The 23587-nt window shown below is 43.5% G+C and overlaps 1 protein-coding gene across 7 annotated transcripts in view; it reads right to left on the bottom strand.

Moving 5' to 3' along the window:
* Nucleotides 1-608: 608 nt before the first annotated feature.
* Nucleotides 609-23587, bottom strand: part of sdk2a (sidekick cell adhesion molecule 2a) — a 161166-nt gene continuing 138187 nt past the window's right edge. For 3 of the 7 annotated variants that reach the window (XM_070551312.1, XM_054731334.2, XM_070551313.1), the window contains exons 24-45: nt 21798-21948; nt 20708-20945; nt 20516-20631; nt 20245-20434; nt 19950-20048; nt 19426-19620; nt 19137-19338; nt 18831-18934; nt 18557-18627; nt 18314-18449; nt 17358-17414; nt 16834-16935; nt 16605-16720; nt 16310-16496; nt 14764-14901; nt 14011-14193; nt 13781-13906; nt 13534-13698; nt 13316-13456; nt 12335-12503; nt 3883-4012; nt 609-2702 (exon numbers count right to left, since the gene is read on the bottom strand). In XM_070551312.1, the coding sequence (XP_070407413.1) occupies nt 2298-2702; nt 3883-4012; nt 12335-12503; nt 13316-13456; nt 13534-13698; nt 13781-13906; nt 14011-14193; nt 14764-14901; nt 16310-16496; nt 16605-16720; nt 16834-16935; nt 17358-17414; nt 18314-18449; nt 18557-18627; nt 18831-18934; nt 19137-19338; nt 19426-19620; nt 19950-20048; nt 20245-20434; nt 20516-20631; nt 20708-20945; nt 21798-21948 (3421 nt within the window). In that variant the 3' untranslated portion in view covers nt 609-2297. The remainder of the gene's footprint in view (nt 2703-3882; nt 4013-12334; nt 12504-13315; nt 13457-13533; nt 13699-13780; nt 13907-14010; nt 14194-14763; nt 14902-16309; nt 16497-16604; nt 16721-16833; nt 16936-17357; nt 17415-18313; nt 18450-18556; nt 18628-18830; nt 18935-19136; nt 19339-19425; nt 19621-19949; nt 20049-20244; nt 20435-20515; nt 20632-20707; nt 20946-21797; nt 21949-23587) is intronic. The other 4 variants (XM_070551315.1, XM_054731336.2, XM_070551314.1 and 1 more) reach the window with 3 other exon arrangements.

Below are 23587 nucleotides of genomic sequence, written 5' to 3'. Positions count from 1 at the left end.
TGAAAAGATATATTTGTAAAAAAAAACAATCATCTTCAAAGCATTTTCTTATCCTCCTCCCCATCTGCATGACCGCCCCTTGTCATGTATGAAATCAATGTCTCCTGGTCTGAAATAAGGAGATTATCCCAGCACCTGCCTCTCCTTCTCCCAGTCTTCAGCATGCTTGCACCCGATCTTCAAATTCCTCCCTTGAACTTGTGCTCTTGTGCATTTAAATGGTGTCTTTGCTGTTGCTGAAGAATTAGGTCATTCCTGCACCATGGGATCCAGTGTCAGAAACCATGTTATACTCCCCAACCACGCATTAAGGTCCACCGAGGACTGACCCTGCAAAACTGTTGTCTGCAACGCCTGATATGATTTCTGTTTTCTTTGAAATCATTGTTTATGCAACAGCTGTAAAGCTCTTCTAATCCTCTCATATGTCAGCATCATAAATCCCCTGACTAATTTGCCAATGAATGCTGAAATATTCCATCACATTAAAAATGTTCTGATGATTAATGAAGAAAAGTCCCCATTAAATGCATATTTTAGAGAGCTACCATGAAACAATCATCATTTCCCCTCATTGCATGCATGTTCACACTGCACATTTGTTAGACTAAATTTCAAGACTGTTTTATTCACTTTGGGTTCAATTCCAGCACAGCAATGTCCCATGGAACGTTAGTGATGAACCAGCATGTGCAAAAGTGTTGCAAAAAAACAAAACTGCATGAATATTTTTCCTCAGAGCAAAAGAAAACACATTTCTAGAAATCAGATTACCGCCTTGATACACATTTTAAACACACACATGCACGCACACACATACATATATATCATGACAGTCTGCATTTACGCATTTGACAAAAAAACTTGTGATCAGTTGTTTTTTTCCCCATAAAAATATTTTAAGCAACATTATACTGGATCAAGCCGTGGCTGTAACTGTACAAGCTGTTGTGGTTTTAGTGTCTTTGTGTTTACAAGAGACAAAAGCTTAAGGTTGTCTTTCCAGGACAATTTTCTACTAAAAAAATTGCATAAAAAAGTAGATATGAGGGAAAAAATAGAGCTTTAAGCTAAGCTATTGATGTGAAACTTTGGGTAGACATTTGCACGTCTCTAAAATAATGATTTTTGTACTGTTTTGACTGTTTCATATGACACATAAAGTGTAGCTGTGATGTGATGCTATGATTTGAACCTAGACGATTTGTGCATTTGGTCCTCGTTTCGCCCAAAAGAGATTACAGAACATCACACATCATGAAAGCTGGTTTGTCGGCTCACAATCAACATCCTCAGTCTACTGTAAAGGTGCCACAATGCTTTAATGTGATTCATAACAATGTCACTAGTGATGTTCGGGAAATTCTGAGCTTGAAGCTGATTGGTATAAATATCTGGTAAACAATATGAGACAAGTACATATAGTAAACACGTACTGCAGCTCCAGTGGAGGACTCGAAGGCAGAGTCCATTCCTCCGTTTCAAACTGTCCTTCAAGTCTGGTTTTTCTTTTGTTTGGTTTTTCCAGTCCAGTCTCTGCAAGCCAAATGGTCCGTACTCGCTGTGGATCTAAGGTGGTTGTTTTTCATAAAGCTCTCATCATGAACAATAATACACACATTTCTATAACAAGGACTTCTTTTTTCTGGACTTTCAGTTCTGATCTTCCTTGTTTACATCCATCAAATTAATTCACCTAAGCATAAAACTCTTCAGATGATTGTCTTTTCATGGAATATAGATTACAGCGATTAAACAACCAAACACACACACACACACACACACTCTAGTGTAGCATTCGTTGTGAGGACCGTCATTGACTTCCATTCATTTTAGTGAATGGATTGTGCCTAAACGTAACTAACTCTAACCATAACCAGTTTACTCCTGACCCTAGCCTTAACTAAAACTTAATTCACACCATACCTCTAAAGCTAACCACTTTGTCCCAAAGTGAGGATCAAATGTCCTCACTTTGCTACTAATGTCCTCAGTTTGCAGGTAAAAAACTTGTTTTGGTCCTCACTTTGATGTATAGACTAGCACACACACACACACACACACACACACACACACACACACACACACACGCACACGCACACACACACACACACTCTCTTCACAGAGGAAAAAACACTGTTTAAGATCTCTGAGATGCTTACAGACTGAGCAACATCTCATTTGTTGTGAAGGAACAACTGTCGAGAAAAAAGGAGAGCAAAATATGTCGAGAATCCAAGAAAAACCAAAATCAAGACTCCTCTTCATGGTCCTGCTGGTGGAAGGAGAGCTGTGTGTCAAACAAAGGAGGAGAAGCCTGCGGTAGGTGCCTGAGCGGCACAGCCCAGGCTGCTGGGGGGCCGGTACAGAGTGCTGTGCTGGCTGGGAGGTTCAGAGGACAGCAGGGAGGGAGTAGGAGTCCGGCTACCCTTTGGCCTGAACAAAGTGCCCTGGGCCTGGGGCTGTGGGGACGGCGAACTTTGGGGGAGGAGTGGGGGAAGAGGTGGAACGGGTGGCGGGTGCTGCCGGGACTCCTGCTCCACCAAGGGCTCGGGCTGCGAGAAGCCATACGCAGGTGGACGAGAGACGCCTTTCTGCTGCCGCCGCCACGAGTTGTAGTAGGTGGGGTCACTGATGTAGTGGTTGACAAAGGAGTGGGTCTTCTGCCGGCTCTGATCCACTTCGTATTCGCTGTCGCTGCCCTGTGAGTTGAACAGAAGTCACTTAAAAGGTGATGATAGCTGCGTTTTCACACTCTCAAATCAAGGCTAGACACTATTTCTACTGTTTGAGTTTCTCATTGATAAACCACACAGCACTTGAGTCATATAACACAGCAGGAAACCTCGACTCACAACTCTAAAGCTATTAATGCCTGACGCTCTCTATAGGGGAGATAATCACTTCTACTGAGAGTCTGTCAGACACACTGTGGGCGCTCACCCGTACCTCTGTGGAGCACAAATATGATACGTATACACAAGAGTGTCCTAGAATTGAACAAAACGATTATTTACAAGATTAGTTTGTTTTTCATGTATTCAGAAGTATGATGTGAATGATTGTGTGGGTGCATCCTGCTGGTTCACTGAATTGTACGCGCTCACAAACCCAAATGAGAAAAGGTAGGAAAAGGAAACAGTAGAAGGTTACTCTCTGAGAAAACATTCGGCTCTTGGCACAATGCGTGCCTGACAACTGCTTAGTCATTTGCCGGTCTATTGAGATAGTACAGCTCAGCAGATGTTGAAGCACCATTTATTTGGACAAGTAGCAGGTAAATGGCAGCAAAGCAGAGGAAAAGAATAACACCAGGTTGTGTCTCCAGGGAGATCACTGTTTGTTCAAACCAGCCTGAGAAATGTTCTCACTGAGCAGCCACCAGATGAACGTCCCCACGCGAGGGTGATGGATGGCGGAAGGCATTACAACCTGCTTTTCCAACTCATCCTTATGTGATTTACTTATTGTTGACACCACTCAATGAGCAGCGACCCTTTGATTAACCAATTAGATTTGATAATTATGGCACACACACACATGGAGAATGAGAAGCCTCTTCCCCTGTTGAGGAGGCGGTGCAGTTCTAACAGAGGACGTCGGGTTTTAGATGACCCACCTGAGGCAGATTATCTAAAGCAAAATGTTAATTTACCGCCTGAAATGCTGCCTCGTGATTATTGCACAGTTGCATTTTCAAATACAGCAAAGTGGTGATTATGACAAAAAGATTGGACACGGAGAGGAAGGAAAGTCAGTGGATGAAAAAATGTTAAACAAAGTCGAATAAAATATACATTTCTTTGGTTTTCTTTGGTCTAATTTATTTAGTCTTTTTGCAAAGCCCTTTGGTATCGGCTGTAAGCCAGAGCCACTGCTTACCTGAGAGTCTGATATCTCAGAGGGTTTTTCAGTCAGGCTGCTGCTCTCTGCTGGAATCAGGTCATTATACTTAGTACTGACATCCTCATCTGAGTAGTGCAGACTTCCAGGGCTCGGTCTAGGAGGAGACCTGGGCAATGGGAATAAAGCACAGTAGGACTGGTGAGTGAAAGATAAAGTTTATTTCAAAAATGAAAACTAAACCAATTTCTGGACTTGTTTTAGGAAAGTGGACAAGAGTTAAAGTAAAAATAACAGAATATAGCAGTAGGTATTACTGTTGCTTCACAGCTAGAAGGTCATAGGTGCGAATCCCAGCGGTGGTTTTATGCGTTCATGAGTTAGAGCACGTCGTCCTTATACAGGTGTAGTTTTCCCCAGGTTCTCCAGCCTCCTCTCACAGACCACAACAGGCTTGTTAGAGTGATTCATGGACGTCATCAGACCGATTTTTGGGTGGGCCTCACTCCTTTTGGATTTTATGAATTTTTACCCACCACTTGTCTCTCCAAACACCACCAGCAGGTAAAGAGGGTAAAAGGTCTTGACCAAGGACACAACTGACATGAACAGAGCTGGGGTTTGAACCAGCAACCCACCAATTACAGGGCAAATTCTTAACCCCTGAGTCACCATTGCCCAATACAGTCCCTCACTCACACATTGACCACAGGAGATAGGCACCAGTTCCCTGCGACCCTGCTGAAAACTGGTTCAGAAAATGCATGAAATGAGGGACTGATGACTTACAGCTACAGGGGTTTAAGTACATTCCTGGAAAATCTCTATTTCAGGGAATAAAAACATTATTTCCTTTATTTTTATTATCTGTGCAAAGGGTCAGCAGTGAGCTGGCACGAGGCAGATTCACATGACGTTAGCCTTCATGAGATGCACAAACAAAATCCTTCACAAAAAGTACATGTGCCTGCTAATAAAAATGCCTTTTGCACCAAGTCAAGTTCAATGAGTTTGCAAAATGAGTCGAAAAGGGGATTCAGAATTCCTGCAGAGATGCTGGGTAGCTAAGCTTCATGAGTAGTTTAATATGAGCACCAAGTCAAGTAAAAATTGTAAAAAAAGTAATGACCACAACCCTTTTCTTGCTCTAGTCATTAAAACTATGAAGTGAAGGAAAAAGAAAAACAGCTGCAGCTTTGTTTTTGTTCTTTTTCTCAGTTAATGACCTCTGCTGAAGCTGAAAGGAACTTTAAGTGAGCAGCTACCTTCATATTACTCATCAGTGGACTTACAACATGAATCCAGGTAAAATTAGAAAGCTCAATAATGGAGGAAAAAAAACTAGAATCAAGACCATTTAGTGATGAATTCACAATGATTTACAACAATTATTCATGTTGACCATGATAACCTAGAGCTGGGTTCTCATAAAATGCCTCTCTTCAACCTTGAATGGTCTCATCCATCACCTAGAACCTATTTGCCATGGGTGACCCTGCTAGAGGACAAAAATGCCTCCGGATAACAGCACTAACACTCCTCCATCAGTGGCAGTTTAAACAGGAATAGCAGTTAAAGGAGCGGCTAACACCTTTTTAAGTGATTTACAGAAGCAAGAACAGCAAACACAGTCAATCAAACAAAGATATTAAATTCAGATTTAACAAACACATAAAAGGCATAGTCAAGAGGGCAGCAGTTACAGTGCAGGAAGTGCAGTATGACATTTTATTCAAAGGCTGATGAATACATGAAGCTTTTTAATTTTGCTTTAAAAGTTTCTAGAGTTGGGGCACATTTGAGGTTGTGAGGAAGCTGATTCCATCTGTGTGCAGCATACTGACTAAAAGCAGCGTCACCCTGTTTCGTTCTGACCCGAGGTTCTTCCAGCTGACTGTTTCCTAAGGATCTGAGAGCCCTGCTGGGTGTATATACAGGAAGGAGATCCAACATGTATTCTGGCCCGTGTGATTGAATGATTTATTTAGACTAGTAAACACACTTTGAAGTCGATTCTGTAGTTTACTGGTAACCAGTGTAGAGATTAAAGAACAGGAGTGATGTGCTTGGTTCTTTTGGTTCTTGTTAAGACTCTAGCAGCAGCATCTGAACAAGCTGCATTGTTTTACAGCTGTTTTGGGAAGACCAGCTAGAAGACCATTGCAATGGCCCAGCCTGCTAGCCTGGCAAGCCAGACTAAATAAATGTATTATTTAGTCTGGCAACGCTCCATTGACGGCTCTCGGTTGTGGGGCGGGTTCTACCGTTGTCTTTCAAATGATCTCCGCATCCTACTGGACAATGAATGTGACATACTCTTGTTTCACTCTGTTGCATCATCCCACCCACCAGGCATATAGAGTGCCCTGATTGGCCCACAAAGCGGATAAAGCTCTGTGATTTGTTCACTAAGCAGATAGAGCACTATGATTGGCCCACCATTTTGGACCAATCACAGCTCTTTATGTGTTTGAAACCCCTCTAGAGAGCTGTGATTGGCTAGCCAGAGTCCTGGTAGGAGCTGCTGAGGTTCCAATGGAGCGTTCCTAGACCAAACTTTGCAAAGCAAGAATTTGGTCGAGTTCACTAGGCTACCAGCCTGCTGGAGATGCACATTAATTTGTTTCTCTAGGTCTTGTTTGGACATGAGACCTCGGAGTATTGCTAATTTATGGAGATGATAAAACAAATATGTAGTTATATATTTAATGTGGCCAGTGTAGCTCAGGTCTGAGTCAATCATAACACTCAGATTTATAATCTGGGTATTTGTCTTTTCCTTTGGAGGTAAGTTGAGAAATAGCTTCCATCCTGTCCTTATTTCCAAAGACAATAACTTCCATCTAGTCTTTAAGTGAAACAAACTTGATTTAATCCAATCGTTAACCCCCTCTAGGCACTGACAGAGTGAGTCTAGGGGACCACATTCACTAGGCGATAGAACTATCTGCATAACTATGATAGGTGATGTTGTTATTGTTTGTGACCTGGCCCAGTGGGAGCATGTAGAGATTGAAAAGCAGTAGTCCAAGAATCGAGCCTTGGGGGACACCGCGTGTCACGGCGACTTGCTTTGATTTGTGTTCACCAATGGAAACAACACAACTCCTGTCTGCGAGGTATGACTGGAACCAACTACGGACTGTGCCTGACAGTCCCACCAAGTCCATTAATCTATCAAAAAGGATGTTGTGGTCCACAGTATCAAAAGCTGCACTGAGACTGAGCGTCACCAAAACAGATGTTTTGCCGGATATCATTTAAAACTTTAATCAGTGCAGTCTGTGCTGTGGTGTTGTCTAAAGCCTGACTGAAATCCATCCAGGACGTTTGTCTCCAAGAAGTTGTTCAGCTGGATCGTAACTGCTTTTTCAATAATATTCCCAATGAAGGGCAGATTAGAAATTGGTCTGTAATTATTCATCACTAAGGGATCTAGTTTACTTTTGCTCAGAGGAGGCTTAACAGCAGCATTTTTCAGTGAATTAAGAAAAATACCTGACATTAGGAAGCAATCAACAGTTTTCAGTATATCAGCTTATATACAATTAAATATGTGTTTAAATAAGTTAGTTGGCAGTGTATCAAGACAACAGGTAGATGAGTTTAAGCTCTTATCTATGTCCTCTAGTGTTTTGGCATTCGTCATTTTGAAAACTGGCGTTCTAGCCAGAGAGTTGTTGTGTGGCTGTAGCAGTGGTCTGGTTGTATTGGTGACATGGAGGAGTGAAAGGCTAATCTGAAGTTTAAGATTATCTCATTTTCTCTTAGATAGGGATATGAAATCAGGAGCCAACTGTGTTGGTTGCAGTTAGCCTCTCGACAGTGGCAAACAGAACACTAGAAATGTCAATGCTGTTATTGATCACTTTAGAGAAAAAGGCTTGTCGTACCTTATTTGATTCAAAGTTATAAGTACTCAACTGCTGTTTGTAAGACTGATAGTTATCAGGAAGGTTACTTTTCCTCCATTTACGCTCAGCTTTGCGGTATTCTCTCTTTTGTTTGGTTTGTAACTGATTTAGTGAACCTCCATGGAGCTTTTTGTTTGCCAGGGGTAATTTTTAGCTTTTCTGGAGCAATGGGGTCAAAGGGCCAAACTGCGGCTTGCACAGAAGTCCAATAACGAAACACCACTCGAGTTCAGATCAGGCGGGCCGTTCCTCCCAATCACACCCCTCCAGGTCATGCTGTCATTGCCCACGTGAGCATTGAAGTCCCCCAGCAGGACAATGGAGTCCCCTGATGGAGCACTATCTAGCACTCGTCCCAGGGACTCCAAAAAGGGTGGGTACTCTGAACTGATATTTGGCCCATAAGCACAAACAACAGTCAGGACCCGTTCCCCGACCCGAAGGCGCAGGGAAGCTACCCTCTCGTCCCACGGGGTAAACCCCAACACACAGGCAGAGAGTCTCGGGAATTCAAAAAGCCAACCCCAGCCCTCCGCCTCTCACCCGGAGCAACTCCAGCAAAGGAGAGTGTCCAACCCCTCTCAAGGACTTGGATTCCAGAGCCAATGCTATGTGTCGAGGTGAGTCCGACTATATCTAGCCGGTACCGCTCAACCTCTGCCACAAGCTCCTGCTCCTTCCCCGCCAGCGAGGTGACGTTCCATGTCCCAAAAACTAGTTTTCTTGTCCGGGGATCGGACCGCCAAGGCTCCCGCCTTGGTCTGCCACCCGATCCACATTGCACCGGACCCTTCATGTTCCTCCTGCGGGTGGTGTGTCCACAAATGGATGAGCCCATGTATCTGGTTCGGGCTGGGCCCGGCCGGGCCCCATAGGTGAAAGCCCGGCCACCAGGCGCTCGCTCACGGGCCCCAACCCCAGGCCGGGCTCCAAACTGTCTCTGTGTTTCTGGAAAAAGAAAACTTACTATGTTGTGCTCCTGTGTTAGCTGCTCCAGATCTCACTCGACCTTTTCAGCTGGAGCAAAAGCAGGGGCTGGAGCTGTCCTCATCCAGGGGGGATGACACCGGGCTTGATCATCCAGTATGCTGCTTCTCTCGGAAGTTCAACCGCGCACAACTGAACTATTCAACCTTCGAAAGGAAAACTGTAGCCCTCTGATAGGCTCTGCAACATTTCCCTGTCTGAGTTAAAAACAATTCATTTACTCCTATTCTTTTTTTCAGACACAATCCTCTAGACTGGCCAGTGGCTGATGCGGTGGGCCCTCCTGCTCCAGGAAGTCAACCTGGAGATTCGCCACAAGAAGGGCTCTGTCAACCTCATCGCGGCCACTCTGTCACGCAGTTTTAATCATGAGGCTCCCTTGTAGGCTTGTGATCGCCACCCCTTTGGGTGGGGGTTCTTTTTGTTTGTTAGTGCTGGATCCGATGAAGGCTAGTGTTGTCTGCGTCAGCAGACTTCTCGGGGACACTGCGCAGTGCTGGGGATCGGCACAGCACGATAATTTGTTTTTAATCAGCCCACCTTCTGTGTTCCATGAAGACTAGGGTGAGTTAGTTAGTTTTTTGTGTGTGTATAGATAGGGGGAGACCTCGTTTTCCTTTGGAATAAGTGTTGGCCCCTTTTGAAGACCCCCAATCATTCTCTTAAGGGGGGGGGGGTGGGGGTTACATGCTGTGCCCCTTTTAAGCCACAAGATGGCCTCAGTGGCTTCTGCCTCGACAGTCTCGCGGTGCCCAGCTGTTTGTAATCACTAATCACTGGACAGCTGTTAAAAGCTGTTCTCCTGCCCACAGTTCTTTGAGAAGGTCCAGGGTGGCGTAGACTCGTTTGAGTTTATACTATTCTCTTCTCCTCGTGTGCTCTTACTTAGTATTTCTCTCGTTTCGACTTTGGTATTTGACTCGCGTTTGGAAATTTGGAATTAGGATAGACTTTTGGTAATTTGACTTCGGACCGGCTTTAGAATTTGACTTTGGATCTGCTTGAGCTTTCCTGCTTCCCAGGACTGCTCTTATTATTCGTATTTTTCTTCGGTTTATCCCTTACCCCTTCTGGGTTGGCGTTTTCCGTTCTCCCCTTCTTTTTGTAGATAGCTCCTTTTTTTTGTATATAGATATTCCTTTTAATGTTGTAAATACTGTTTTGTAATAAAATCCTTTGTTATTTTAAAAAGTTAGTTTTGTGTTAGATTTAAGTAAACAAGTAAAATGACTTGTATAAAGGGGTAGGGATATATAAGTTTCCACTTCAGCCTACTCCTTTTCAAACACAGATGGGATGATATGTATTTTTTCTGTTTGTGGTACTTTTAAAAAAATTATGTATGTTTCTTTAAAAAAATTAAAGACACAAACCATTGTTATTATTTCACCCACACACCAATTTTATTACTCCCCTATCCTCATCTCTCCTAGAGAGCCGGGGACGTAATAGTTGTTCATGTAAAAAACAGGAATGTGATGCAAAATTAGAATTTTTTAAAAATATTTATTATTATTTTGTTTCAAATAAACCATTATTGTTTTATTTATCTGCCCATGAACCATCATCTAGTGGTAGAGCGTCCGCCCTGAGATCGGGAGATCAGGGTTCGACTCCTGGTCGGGTCATACCAAAGACTTTGAAAAAATGGGACCCGATGCCTCCCTGCTTGACACTCCGCTTTAAGGGGTTGGATTGGGGGGGTTAAACCACCAAATAGTTCCCGAGCGCGGCTTGTCTGCAGCTCACCGCTCCCCCAGGGGATGGGTCAAATGCGGAGAATAAATTTCGCACACACACCTGTGTGTGTGACAACTAATGGGACTTTAACTTTAATTTTGTAAGGAAGTAAATAGATAAGAAACATGTTATTAGTACAAATGTATTAAAAAACTCGTTATTCATATGCACCTTCCCATAACAGGTCATGCAAATCTTGGCAAGAAAGAAAGAAAGAAAGAACTAAATATTTTCCAAAATAAAGGAGAAAAAAAAATAATTTTGAAAGTTGAATTCAAACGACTTAAATTAATTTCAGAATAATGCACACTGGTTGAGTAGGCATGTAAATATGTATACATAGCTATACGTGTGTGTGTGTGTGTGTGTGTGTGTGTGTGTGTGTGTGCATGCATGTGTGTGTGCGTGCATGTGTGTGCATGTGTGTCCGTGTGTGTGATTTGAGTGAACACAGCCATTTCACCAACCCCACAAAGTGACTAAAAAAGTAAAGTCAAGAGTCTCGCTGCACCCCCACCCTAAACAGCTCCTGTGAAAATGAGTCTAGAGTCAGTTTAAAGAGGGCTTTGGCATTGTAATCCTGTTGTATTCAGTCTAAAACATTTCACAGACATTTCATTAAGACCTCAAGATATTGCATCAACTTGTAGAAAGGAAAGGAGTAGGGGTCATGCGCCTCCTTTAAGAGAGGAGTTTACTCAGCTGGTTAAAGCAGCAATGGCATGAAAGTAAATGTTTAAACGATGTGAAATGAAAAATTGCTGCGTGTGCGAGCAGAGCAGACAAGCGTAAAAAGCTGTGCTGTCAAGTGTAATATTAAGGTGCGGAGCAGACAACCTTGACAACTTCTGAAATAAAATTTAATAAGAGCTGAGACACGCATGCAGGAGTTAAATTACTGCAAGTGTCAGGAGAGAGCTTGGAAGACACAACCCCACAACGACCATGAAACGGTTGACACAACAAACACCCGTCTCCTTTAGGTTAAAGGCAGTGATGTGAAGAGGGTGGACGTGAGTGGAGGGGAGGAGGGGACATGGATCCTACTGAATTATTTATGAGTGCTGTATTTTCCCATTTGCCAGATCTGTCTAATTCATCCATTTTTCCTTCCTCCCTTAAAGCATCCAACAGGAAGAACGTGCACACCTTCCCCTTCATTAGAAAACAGTAAGGGACCACATTTGACTTCTTCAAAGAGAGCAGCTTCTCAAGGGCCTTTGATCCTTTTCCTGGCCCCTTTGGCCAGTAAGAAACTAAATCAGCCCACATCTTTGAACACCTAATGTGGATGAAGACATATTCCTTTCTGGTGACGGCAACACGTTCATTAACCCTCCCACTGTCTCTATGGGTGACCCCGCAAGGAAAGTTGACCACTGAGCAGGATTGATGATCCCTTGAGGTCCACGTGGCAGGGGTGAGGAGTGAACACCACCTCACCCCTGCCACATGGACCCAAGGGATAAACCATCAACCCTGCTCAACGGTCAACTTTCCTCGTGGAGTCAAACCCATTAGGACAGTGGGAGGGTTCAACTGCAGTATAAACATCCTAACATGAGTCTGGACAGGACCTTTGTGTCTGCAGGAGTTTCTCATGCTGGAGCGTTTACCCCAACATCAGCAAAGAACCAGCCCACAAAACCTTGCAGACCATTCTTCATGTTATGATGTATTTCACCGCTCTGCATATGAGGCTAAAGGTCAAAGACTAATCAGCTCTGACCCATAATCAGATGATGATGAACCAATCAGCAGATGAACCGACAAACAGCAAAGGAAGTTGCTCTCGAATCCTAATCAGCTGGGAAGTTCATGCTCGCCGAACCCCACCTGAGGTAACTCACCGAGTGTAGATGCCATTTTTACGACAGAAGGAATTCTTCCCAGACAGGCGCCGGTTGTTAAGCTCAAGGGCTGGGAAACGTCCCTCATCCAGCCGGACCATTTCTCCATGGGTCAGTGGAAGAGCGGTGCAGTTGGAGTGGTTTCCTGGGCAGGAGAACGACAACATGTCTGTTGTAGAATGAAATGAATGTTTTCTTTAGTCTCCAAATTTAAATGTTCAATCTCAAACAGAATAAAAATAACAATCAACATCTTAAATAAGAATGCATCCAATTGTTCATAAAGACACGTTTAACAACAAAAGGGAAGTTTTATTTGACGTTCCCTGGTGCTTTGATGGCTACACTAAAAACTCCTTTTAACTTGCTCTTTTCCGTCTCACTGCTCCATTTCCATTACAAATCTAAAGCTGCTAGATGACAAGAATATGCCAAGAAATTAGCCCCATAGACATGATATTATTCCTGACAGGCCATTACTGATTAACAATGTGGATAAAAAGTCCTCCAACGCAGATAAATGTCCTCTAATGTGAAACATGGGTTTCTGGGAGAAGTGGTTCCTACTGGGGTAATTGACAGTCTTGCACATTCGCTCTTTAATACAATGGGAGTCACTTGTGCTGTAGTTATATAATTACTATCAATCTAATTAATGACCCCAGCATTAAAGTTTCTGCCAAGCTATTCATCCTGCTATTGATCCTCACAGCAGCTTGAGCTGGACAATAATATTTGTCTACTTCAGCTCCCTAGGCAATTACCTTTACTCTCATCTTTTCTCTGTCAGCCACAATGTTGGGAAATCTAGACAATTTGTTTAATTGTGTGTGTCTTCACACTCCCTCACCATAAAATGGCCTCCACATTCACAGCCGTTCAAATTCACTTCTCTGCACATTTGTCCAACTACTTCAATTCAGCATCATAAATTGCAGAAAGTCTGACTTACAACATGCAGAAGTCACACAGTTCTCCTACCTGAGTCGGCTTTTTTGGTGTATTTTTTACTCTGGCCTCGAATGATGAGGATAAAAATCAGCAGGAGGATGAAGATGAGGCCAACCAAAGCAATGACAACCAAGAACCACCACTCCTCATAAAAAGGAGACATTTTCTGAGCTGAAAACAAACAAACCAAAAAACTTTCTAAAATTGGTTGAAGGTTATACAGGATCTTTACTTTAGAGTACAATTACCTGATATGGAGGGAGACGGGGCACTGGGGGACCCATAGCCATAATCGTTGACAGCAATCACTCGAAAGTCATACGTGACCCCTTCTCGTAGCATGTCCAGATTAAGCGTGTAGGACGTCACTTCTTTGGGAATGTCTTTAACAAGAATGTCCCATAATCCTTCATCTGTGAGGCCAAAATGGGAAAAGTTCACTCAAAAAGTCCATAATAGACCGAAAATTCAAGATTTGTAAACAAAAAATCTCACCAGAAGGTCTGGCCTCAATCACGTATCTTGTAATGGGGGCACGGCCATGATCCCCACTTGTCCAGTGTAGAGTGAGGGCGCCGCCGTGTCGTGAAATAAAGGGCTCTCCAGGAGGGCCTGGGGCTCCTGGGGAGACAGGAATAGTGAAAAGAAAAAAAAATATGTGAGAAAGGTGCCACCGACGTGATATAAAGGATTAAGATCAGCACACCAGTTTGAGAGGCGCGTACCTTCTCCAGGCCCTGTGGTGATGTTGGCCTCAATCTCAGGACCATAAGTGAGTGTTTTCGCCCGAATGCGAAAGCTATAAGTGACGCCATCAGCCAGGTCTTTGATCTTCATCCACAAAGGAGCACTGCCCTTCACATCTACAGTCACTATCTTACTGACACCTGGAGTGCGAGGAGAGGAGTCTGTACAAGAAACACTAAGACTCTAGATACTGCTTTCTACAACTGACAGGAAGCCACACTCTGGGCCCAAGAGCAGAAATGGTAACACACAAGACCAAACAAGTAACTAGAGGCATGAGAAAGCAGAAAATATGTTTTGGATGCCAGTAGCTTAGAGCTGTTAGGACAGGAATACCATGACTGATGCTTATGTTTATTGCTGTGCTTGGGTTGGTTTGCTCCGAGTCTGTCAGCTCAGGGACCACAGCAGCACCAGTTCAGCATTCCTCATCTGCTCTCAGTTTCTAGACAGTGTGGTCTGGTCAAGGCAGCAACACTTAGCCCACTACTGACCGTGTTTCAGTGGAAGCTGTGAAAATCTCACCAGAGCATTCCAGCATAATTCATCAGCCCTGCCGTGTATGTTACTACAGGGCCAGTGCCCATCTGTAACAAATTACAACACAAGTCTAAGCAGCAGGAGTTGAACAATAATATGGTTAAGAGGTTGGAGTAAATCCAGGCAGTAAATCCCTGCCTGAGCAATGTCAAGAAACAGGAGAGGTGTTAGGCTGCAGCAGAGTTCCTCACCATCCACTGGAGTGCAGGGCTCGTAAACCAGGCGGTAGCCTTCGATGATTCCGTTTGCCTGTTTGGGCTCTCCCCAGGACACGTTGACTGAAGTGGTGGTCAGCTCACTAAAGTGGATGCAGCTCGGAGCACTTGGTGCTTTTAGTAGAGAAAACACAGGGAGATGTGATGATAGTCGGATCTCTCAGATCCCAAACACTAAGACAACAGAATCACCAACATTTCTGAAAATGTTGGTGATTCCCCAAAAGACTTTTGGGATACACAACTGAACCTGCAGTTCATTCAAAACCTGATTATCACACCAACAGCTAGGCATGGTGGCGGTAGGCTGATAGTCTGGGGTTGCTTTGCTGCTTCAGGACATGGAGCACTTGCTGTAATTGATGGAACCATTAACTCTGCTCTCTGGCAGAAGTTCCTAAAGAATAATGTTTATACTTTGACCCTAAACAGCCCGTTCACGCTAGAAAACCACCAAGTTTGGATGAGTTAAAACAATTTATCAAAGTAAAGTGGGACTGATTTAGATTTAGATTGATGTGAGAGATGTTCTTGAAACAAAAAATCATAAGAAAACATCAACACACACACACACGCACACACACACACACACACACACACACACACACACACACACGCGCACACACACACACACACACGCGCGCACACGCACACACACACACACACACACAGGTTTGATTAGAAAATGGACTGAAATGCTGTGCGGGAGATTGGCTGCTGCTGGAAAACCTGCACATAAGTTTGCAAAATCACTTTGTGACCTTCGAGAAGAGCTGTCTGAATTCTGTCTGCTGACCAAACTCAGTGTCAGGATTTAGCCTCAACCCTGCATATAAAAGAAGATCACAAAAGCTTGTGTTGGCTAACTTCCCAGTATTCTGTTGAGCAAAGAGCCAAAATTCCTGCTTGTGTTTTTAAGTTCTCAGCACTTTGTACCCTTCACCAATGTCATAGCCTTCAAGGGAGCATAAACAAATAGATATTCACTCTGTAAACTATTTTTATCCTGAAGTCACAGAGGAGAAAGTCTCTGCAGCTCCTGAACACAGACTGTGGCCAATAAACAACTCATCCATATTTGTCCCTCGCATTTTGTATTTCCCCAGCTGTCATTAGCCTTGCATGGCTTGGACTGAGGGAGGCACCCAACAGTCTCTGATCTCTCATGCCTTATCTCAAGGAAAGAAGCTCAGTCCCTTAAAAAAGACACTTCTCGTTGAATCCGAGAAGCAGCCCAGTTTGAAGTCCTACGGTAACTAAATTATTCTCTTTGTGGATATTTTTGTGACCGGATAATCTACATCCACTACTCACCTCAAACACCTAGAAACTCAATTCGTAAATCATACAATAAAGTACCTCTGACAAGTGAAAGCAAAAAGCAACCTGTGCAAAGTTAGCCAGGGATTATAGGAGTGTGAAGCTCTGAAGTGCCACACGGTGCAAGAAAACAGTTTTTTTAAATGCAAAATAAATGCCTGCAGTGTTTTTGAAGGATCTTATCAACATCTGGATTATGCACCTGCTTGCTGAGTGCGCCCTCTGGTGGGAAGGGAGCGGGGCCCGTCCCCTGCAGCATTGAAAGCTGCCACGCTGATCATATAGGTGGTGTAGCCTGTCAGGTTTTTAAGCTTCACCCCCAGCTCTGGCAGGAACAGAGTTCGCACACGCTCCGTTTCATTTTGGAGCTGAAACTCCCAGAAGTAGATCTGTAATTAAAAAGAGCTAGATGCAGAATTTCTTCACCATCTTCTTAAAAGAAACAAGTGTAAAGAACTGCGTGCACGTTTAGCTCATCGCTTAAAAACGACCCGTACCTTGTAACCCTGTATGTCTCCATTCTGAGCGTCTGGAGGAGGAGGGTCCCACGTAACGTCCAGCTGAGTGGCCGTTGAAGACTGCACCACCACGCTTTGAGGAGCGGCTGTTGGGACTAGGAAAATAAAGCATCATTTAAACATTTAAAAACAAAATTCCTGGTGAAAAGGTTTTATTCGATAAGCACTTTGGAAAGAAAAGGCTAATACACATGAAACAGTGGCACACCTGCCTCTCCGACAAACACCTCCTGTGGGGTGCTGCTTGGGCCCTCCCCCACAGCGTTATATACACTAAGACGGATCTCGTAGCGCTTGTGTTTACTCAAGTCTGCAAGGAGAGAAGACACTGCAGCATTGTAATGAAAACGTTAAGACACAAAATAAGATATTCTGAAAAGACACAAAGATGCCCGTGGCAAGGCAACATCACACTCTGAAAGAAGAAAAACCCAAACGGGTTTTGAACAAAACTGCAAACTGATGAAAAGACCGGGTCATTCTGGGAAGATGTGGGAAGATTTGTCAGTGATTAAAAAGAAGGAAAGCATGGTGGAAAAATGGCAGGGTGGCGTGGAGAGATTCAAGTCATGAAGACACAAAAAGAATATGCAGTGGCTGCCGTTGAGTGGGAGGCTGGAGCTCACAACACTGGCTGGAAACATTTTACAAGTGTCCTACTTTGGGAAGATGAAATATAGCAAACAGGTGGAGAATAGAGGAAGAAGGGTAAATCAAAAATGCACAACTTACTGTCTAACTCATACTGGGTTAGAGAAGATTCACTCAAGTTTCTGATGCTGTAAGGAGCTGCAGATGGATAGAAAACAGTTAAAGGAATTTGGGAAAAGCTCTCATGTTTAATATTTCTCAGATTTTTATAATGCAGCTAGTGCCTGTATGCCTAACAACTGTACAACAATCTACGGTGAGACAAAATGCCTCCACGTTGATGTCAAATCAATATAAAAAGTGTAAAGACAACCAAGATCAAGAGGAAGGCTAATGCTGCTGTCAATGGTTCATTAGGGTCACCATGGGAACCGCACACCTGTGCCTTTATTCCTTGACAGCAAACAGGGACAGACAGGAAAACAGACTAAAATTGTGCTTCAGATAAAGAGTTGCTGTGTAAAAGGTGAAAATACAACTTTGAACAACGAGGCGCGGAGGGCTCTGATTTTTATTCGGTGGCGTTTTATGTAGGAGATATGAGGAGGTAAAAACGGCCTCCATTTTCAGCTTCAAATACATTATTTTCACCAACAACATAAGCAGAACTATTCAGATTCAGAACGACTTCATTAATCCCTTGAGAAGGCTCCTCAGGGAAATGCAGCATGAAAGCTTGTGTGTGCACTCGGAGGCGAGTTTAGGAGAACGTTACGCCGTGCGGCAGCAAGAGACAGAGCCGGTGAATAAAAACACAAAACACACTAACTTAGTTGAACATTTTCCCTCTGGGATTAATAAAGTATCTTTGAATTGAAACATTCCAATCTGTAAATGACGATGTTGGAAAAACCATTAAAACTATAAACTCTTAACGTCTATCTGGGCTTTAGACCTCTGGATGGGGATGCATGGTTCTAGCCTCTCTGTTTTCTATCAGGAGACTTCAGGTTTTAGCCAGTTTCATTCACCACCAAAAGGCAGACTGGAACTGCACATTTTGACGTGTGGTCTTTAGTGACAGATTAGCAACTCACCAGTCAAATCTGCCCAGTTTGCAGAGGGACTGTTGACAGTTCGGACAGAGAAGCTGCGCAGTCTGTCGTAGTGTAGCTCCCGGTACCTGACCCTGAACCCCAACAAAACTCCGTTTATGTGATCCTCCGAGGGAGGCTGGAGAGATGGGATCAGGCAAACGTCAACTATCGTACATCAATAAATTCAACATCAATCTTTTGTTCTTAGTGAAGTAAAGGAGAAGGAGCCTCTCAGCGATATACCTGCCAGCGGACCAGCACAGATGTGGTGGTGTGAGGGGTAACTGACAGTATTGTTGGAGCTTTGTCTGGAGCTGGAGAAGATTCAGATAAAATGTTAGCATATCAACACCGCCGAAGGAACTGATGCAATCCAAACAGTCTGCTAGAGAACAGCTTGAGAGCACACTGTGAAGTGTTCAGTGCCAAATCTAAGCACGAATATAGAGCCATACTCATGCACGTTTAAGGAAAACTGGGAACGCTCTGGGATGTGGTGTTTGTGTTCATGTCTCACCATCCTGCAGCGTAGTGATAGCCTCACTCTCCTCACTGTATCTGCTGTCACCAATGTCATTGGTGGCTTTAACACGGAACTGGTAAGAAGTGAACGGCTTCAGCCTTTGGAGAGAAAGGTCTGTGTGAGTGAATCCTGCTCTTTTGTTCTGGTCAAACATTTAGCAAACCAGATGTTAGGCTTATTTATTTTCATTAAATAACTAAAACTACAGAAACATTCGATCTGTTTCTGCAGCAGTCATACCTCAAATGGATAAAATATGCAAACAATTGAAACTTGACATAAACAACAAATAAAGTCAACCTGTCCACTATGTGGGAGCTTGTTTCATGGCTGACAGATGCTGAGTGGACAGTCCAGTTGCTGTCGGGCAGCTCTTTGTACTGAACCGTGTAGTAGCGAACTGGCGACAGGCCGTCGCTCCCTGGTTCCCATGACAACAGCACTCTGCGAGCCTGGACTTCTTCTTGAGGCACCGTGGGACGACTCGTGGGTTGGGGTCGAGCTGAAGGCACAAACCCCGCGGCCCCTCTCAGGCGTTATATTCCAAGGTGGATGATTTAAATAAGAGTGGAAACATTTTTACACTCACCTCTCTTTTCTGTTGTGACCACCAGAGCCTCAGCAGCCTCACCCCAACCTTTTCGCGTTTGAGCCGTGAGACGGAACACATAAACCGTTTCTGGTTTCAGTCCAGTTGCTGTGTACTGTCGCGCGCTAGGGCTCAACACGTCTACCGTGGCAGCGTTGCTGCTTGAAGAGTTCCTTCTGTACGTGATCTGATAAGCTGCGAGGATCAAAGCATTTACATGCAGAAATGTCAAATTTTAGCGCATGGATAAATGTTTCGCTTTCACATTAAATAAAATGAGATTTTCCTCCTTACTTTAAATTCTGTTTATGCTGAAAAGATTTCAACTTATGCTCTCCTTCGTCTAATTCTATAGAGCTTATTTTCATCCTGCTTTTGGTTTTCCATCAGTGTGCCTTCCGCTTTAGTTTCTGTCGTTTTCTTAATGCCTTTTATGCATTATGCTTTAAAATTCTCTTGCTTTTACAATGTGTGATACAAATAAATCTCCTTGGTCTCGCCTTGATCTCAAAACATAATCTCACCCAGTATGATGCCATTGGGCTGTGCAGGAGGTTGCCAGATGAGCCTGACTGATGTGGTTCTGACTTCTGGGAACAGGATGCCGACAGGAGGACCTGGTACTGTCACATGGGGAAAGGCAAAACAAGTGCTTAAGACTCACCAAGGACAAAATTATAAATTGAATGAAAAAAATTGCAACATTCATTTTTAAACAGGAATCAATCAAACTCTTCGTCCCAAATATGTGAGAAAATGACAATGAAAAGCTCCAAATGGAAGTCAAGAACTGACATAGTTAGTAAAATAAAAATCTACCATCGTCCAAGGTTCTTTCTAGAATGTGAGGAGAGCTGCTTCTTCCGTCTCCTATCCGAGTGAAGGCCAAGACCTGGATCTCATAGAGGACATACTTCCCCAGACCACTTAGCTGGACACTGTGGGTGTTGTTGCCCTCTACGGCCCAGAAGTTAGGTGTCGTGTCAGAGTCCTTCTCCTTATACACAACCTGAACAATTCACAGGACCTTAGTGAAAATGGTAAGTATCACATTTATAGTTAAGTGACATGAACCATTTTGGGCTGTGACCTTATAGCCAAGGATGAGTCCATTTCTGTCTGCTTCTTGGACCTCACCCCACCGCACAAGGATGCTGCTGGAGGTGGTGGCAAAGGCTGACACATTGGTGGGACCACTGGAAGGAACTACAGCAGGACGTGAGTCATCTTTGATCAGAATGGTTCAGCGACATGTGTCATGTATACATGTTTTCATCCTCACCAGACTCCCTGGTCCTGCCGTGGACTGCCAGGCTCCAAGGTCCAGACCCAATTCCATTGATGGCCTGAACTCTGACCTCATACTCCGTCCACTCTTCCAAGTCTTCTACAGTAAACTCTCTCTCCAGCCGGTCCATGATGACGTGGGATAGAACGCTGCCTTTAGAGCCTGCTTTCGAGTACTGGATGCGGTAGCCTACGAGATCTGGATTGCCATTGTACTCCCACTCTGGAAGAGGCTAACAAGTTTTTTTATTTTTATTTTGCTGTTTTACTTCAAACATTTAAATGAAGTCCACATAAATTAGAATATACTGCTATGAGCGCATAATGAAGCAATTACCCATGAGAGGCTGAACAGATAACAGTTGCCACAGGTAAACTGTGCTAACACAACTTTACTGAAGTGTATTAGGAATGTTTCATCTAAATGCTCATGCTACTCAAGTTAAGGTGGAATTGGCAGCTTTAGGACAGCCACAATCATTGAGCTTTGTCATCAATCTGTAGAGCAATACTGCGCTGCTGACACCCTTCTGTTTTTATATTCAAATATATTCTCTTTTTTTATCATGCAGGGTCTGCAGTGATATGACAAGTCACCGTGGCTCACCTCTTAGGCACTGCCGCGGTAATAACAGACAGATGTTGCAAAGAAAACAGCCGAATGCTAATGCAGGAAGCAGCAAGGACACCGTCTGTCCAGCTTTCCAAACTCTCCTCAGTACAATCACATGCATTCATTTGTTATATTAAAAAGTCCCGAGAGCAGGAAAGCAAATTTACAGAAGAAATGACAAAGTCGTTGAATGTCAAACTTTATAATACCTAATCACTTAAATCAAATTTTTACAAAGCTAATCTTACAACCCAAGGACATTTAGCCAATTTCTTTTCTTCCATCATTACTCAAATGAATGTACACAAGAGAGGCATTCAAAGAAAAATAAGCCATTTAATACAGCTTATCTGAATACAAAGACGTCTTCCCTGCATAAATCACGAATAAAGTCCATCAGAATCCAATTTAACTTAGCGGGCTTCATGCTGTTGGTATCAGGACCCGTATGAAATGTAGAGTGACGTCTTACCACCCAGCGAAGCCACAGGCTAGTCTCACTGGCTGTGCGCAGGGTAACATTCGCAGGGGAGATGTCCGGAGGGGCTTGGAGGGTCTGGATCTTCCTGGAGGGCTGACTGGGAGGACTGGTACCCACAATGTTTACCTGGCGCATCCTAAACCTGAGACAAAAGAAACCCTTTGATAACACCTAAAGCTGGGATTTTGGTGATGTGAGAAAGATTAGATTGTTTAGGATTGGATAAGATGAATGCTTTAATGATGCCCAACATAACAGTTGGAAACGATAATATATCTATTTATAGTAATTAAAGAAAAAATGAACCAAAGTGCCACACAATCAGGCAGAGCAGGGAGACAACTTATCTACACAGCTCTTAGTTTGTCCTGTTTCACAAACACTGTTAACCCTTTAAGCGCCAAAGTCTCAATATTGAGACAAGCGTCATTGCTGACTTTAAAGAGCCACAGCCACAAGTATGATCCCTCATGAAGTTACTACTTTACACCAGAAGATAGTGGAGATGTGTAGCTTCAGGCTGAGCAACACTTATGGGTGTGTTTATACTGAAAGTTTTGCTGTTTTTGCAGTTTGAAAAATGCCTCCCACCGAGAGGCTCCCGGTCGGGGAGAGGAGGTGAACGCAGCACAAAGAGGGCAGACATTCAGTGGCAGTTTTACCATTAGGCATAGGTCGGCAGCCGCCTGGGGCCCCCTTATGTTGGGGGGCCCCCTAGCCCCGACCGCCAGCACCCCTCTGTTAATGCCACAGTGGACTATTCCTTTAAGATGCCGATGCATAAACAGTAAGTGATTGGAAGTCATTCCTAGGGATGGGTACCGAATTCGGTACTTTTTAAGGTACCGACCGAATTCCATAGTACCGACCCAGCACCGATTCACGTCATTTCAAACGGTGCCTCGTTTCGGTACCCGTCCATCATAACGAGAACTTGCCAAGACAGCTGCGTATGCGCAAGAGCGTTATGTCGTCGCTCACTGCGAACCAGTTGTAAACAGAGCAGCATGGTGGAAAGAACGCACGCTAAAGCTTGGGTCCACTTCACTAAATGTGATGGGTAACTGGGTGATGATGAAACCAGCGACAACGATCTAAGTGAGATATCCTCATCTTAATCTGCTCTGGTAGTTAAATATAATTAGCTTGATATGTTAGCTTCCGTTTCGCTAATGGTGCGTTCGCTTTCTCCTCGGAACTCCGAATTCCTGACTAGAAGAACATGAACGCGCTCTTAAGTTTGGCTCCACTTTACTAAATGCGACGGGTGATTGGGTGAAGACGAAACCAGTGACAACGATCTAAGTGTGAGGCAACATCGTTTTAATCTGCTCCAGCAGCTAAATAAACTGTTTAAGATAACATTAGCTTGGTATGTTATCTTCCATTGCTACCATTGTTATCAGCTAATGGTGCATTCGCTTTCTCCTCGGAAATTCTAACTTCCCAGTAGGAAAAATCAAATGAAAAAAGACGGCAAAAGGAATGAAGATACACAGTAAATTTAGTTCACAGTAAAGATGTTTGCTTCAGTTTAATTATCAGCTTATAAAACTACAAGGACAATGTTAAAATACAAACAGTTGAATGTTATTTATTGTGATATTTATCAAATATTGTTATTTATTGAGAAAAATATATATCTAATTATAAAAGAGAATTAAAATAATAAACACTAAAAAGTATCGAAAATTGGTATCGTTAAGTACCGGTATCGATTCGTAGGTACCGGGAATTAGTACCGGATCAATTGAAATGTCAAAGGTACCCATCCCTAGTCA

Source organism: Nothobranchius furzeri, chromosome 5 (genome assembly GCF_043380555.1).
Source record: "Nothobranchius furzeri strain GRZ-AD chromosome 5, NfurGRZ-RIMD1, whole genome shotgun sequence".
NCBI lineage: Eukaryota > Metazoa > Chordata > Actinopteri > Cyprinodontiformes > Nothobranchiidae > Nothobranchius > Nothobranchius furzeri.
This window is presented reverse-complemented; position numbering and strand designations above follow the sequence as displayed.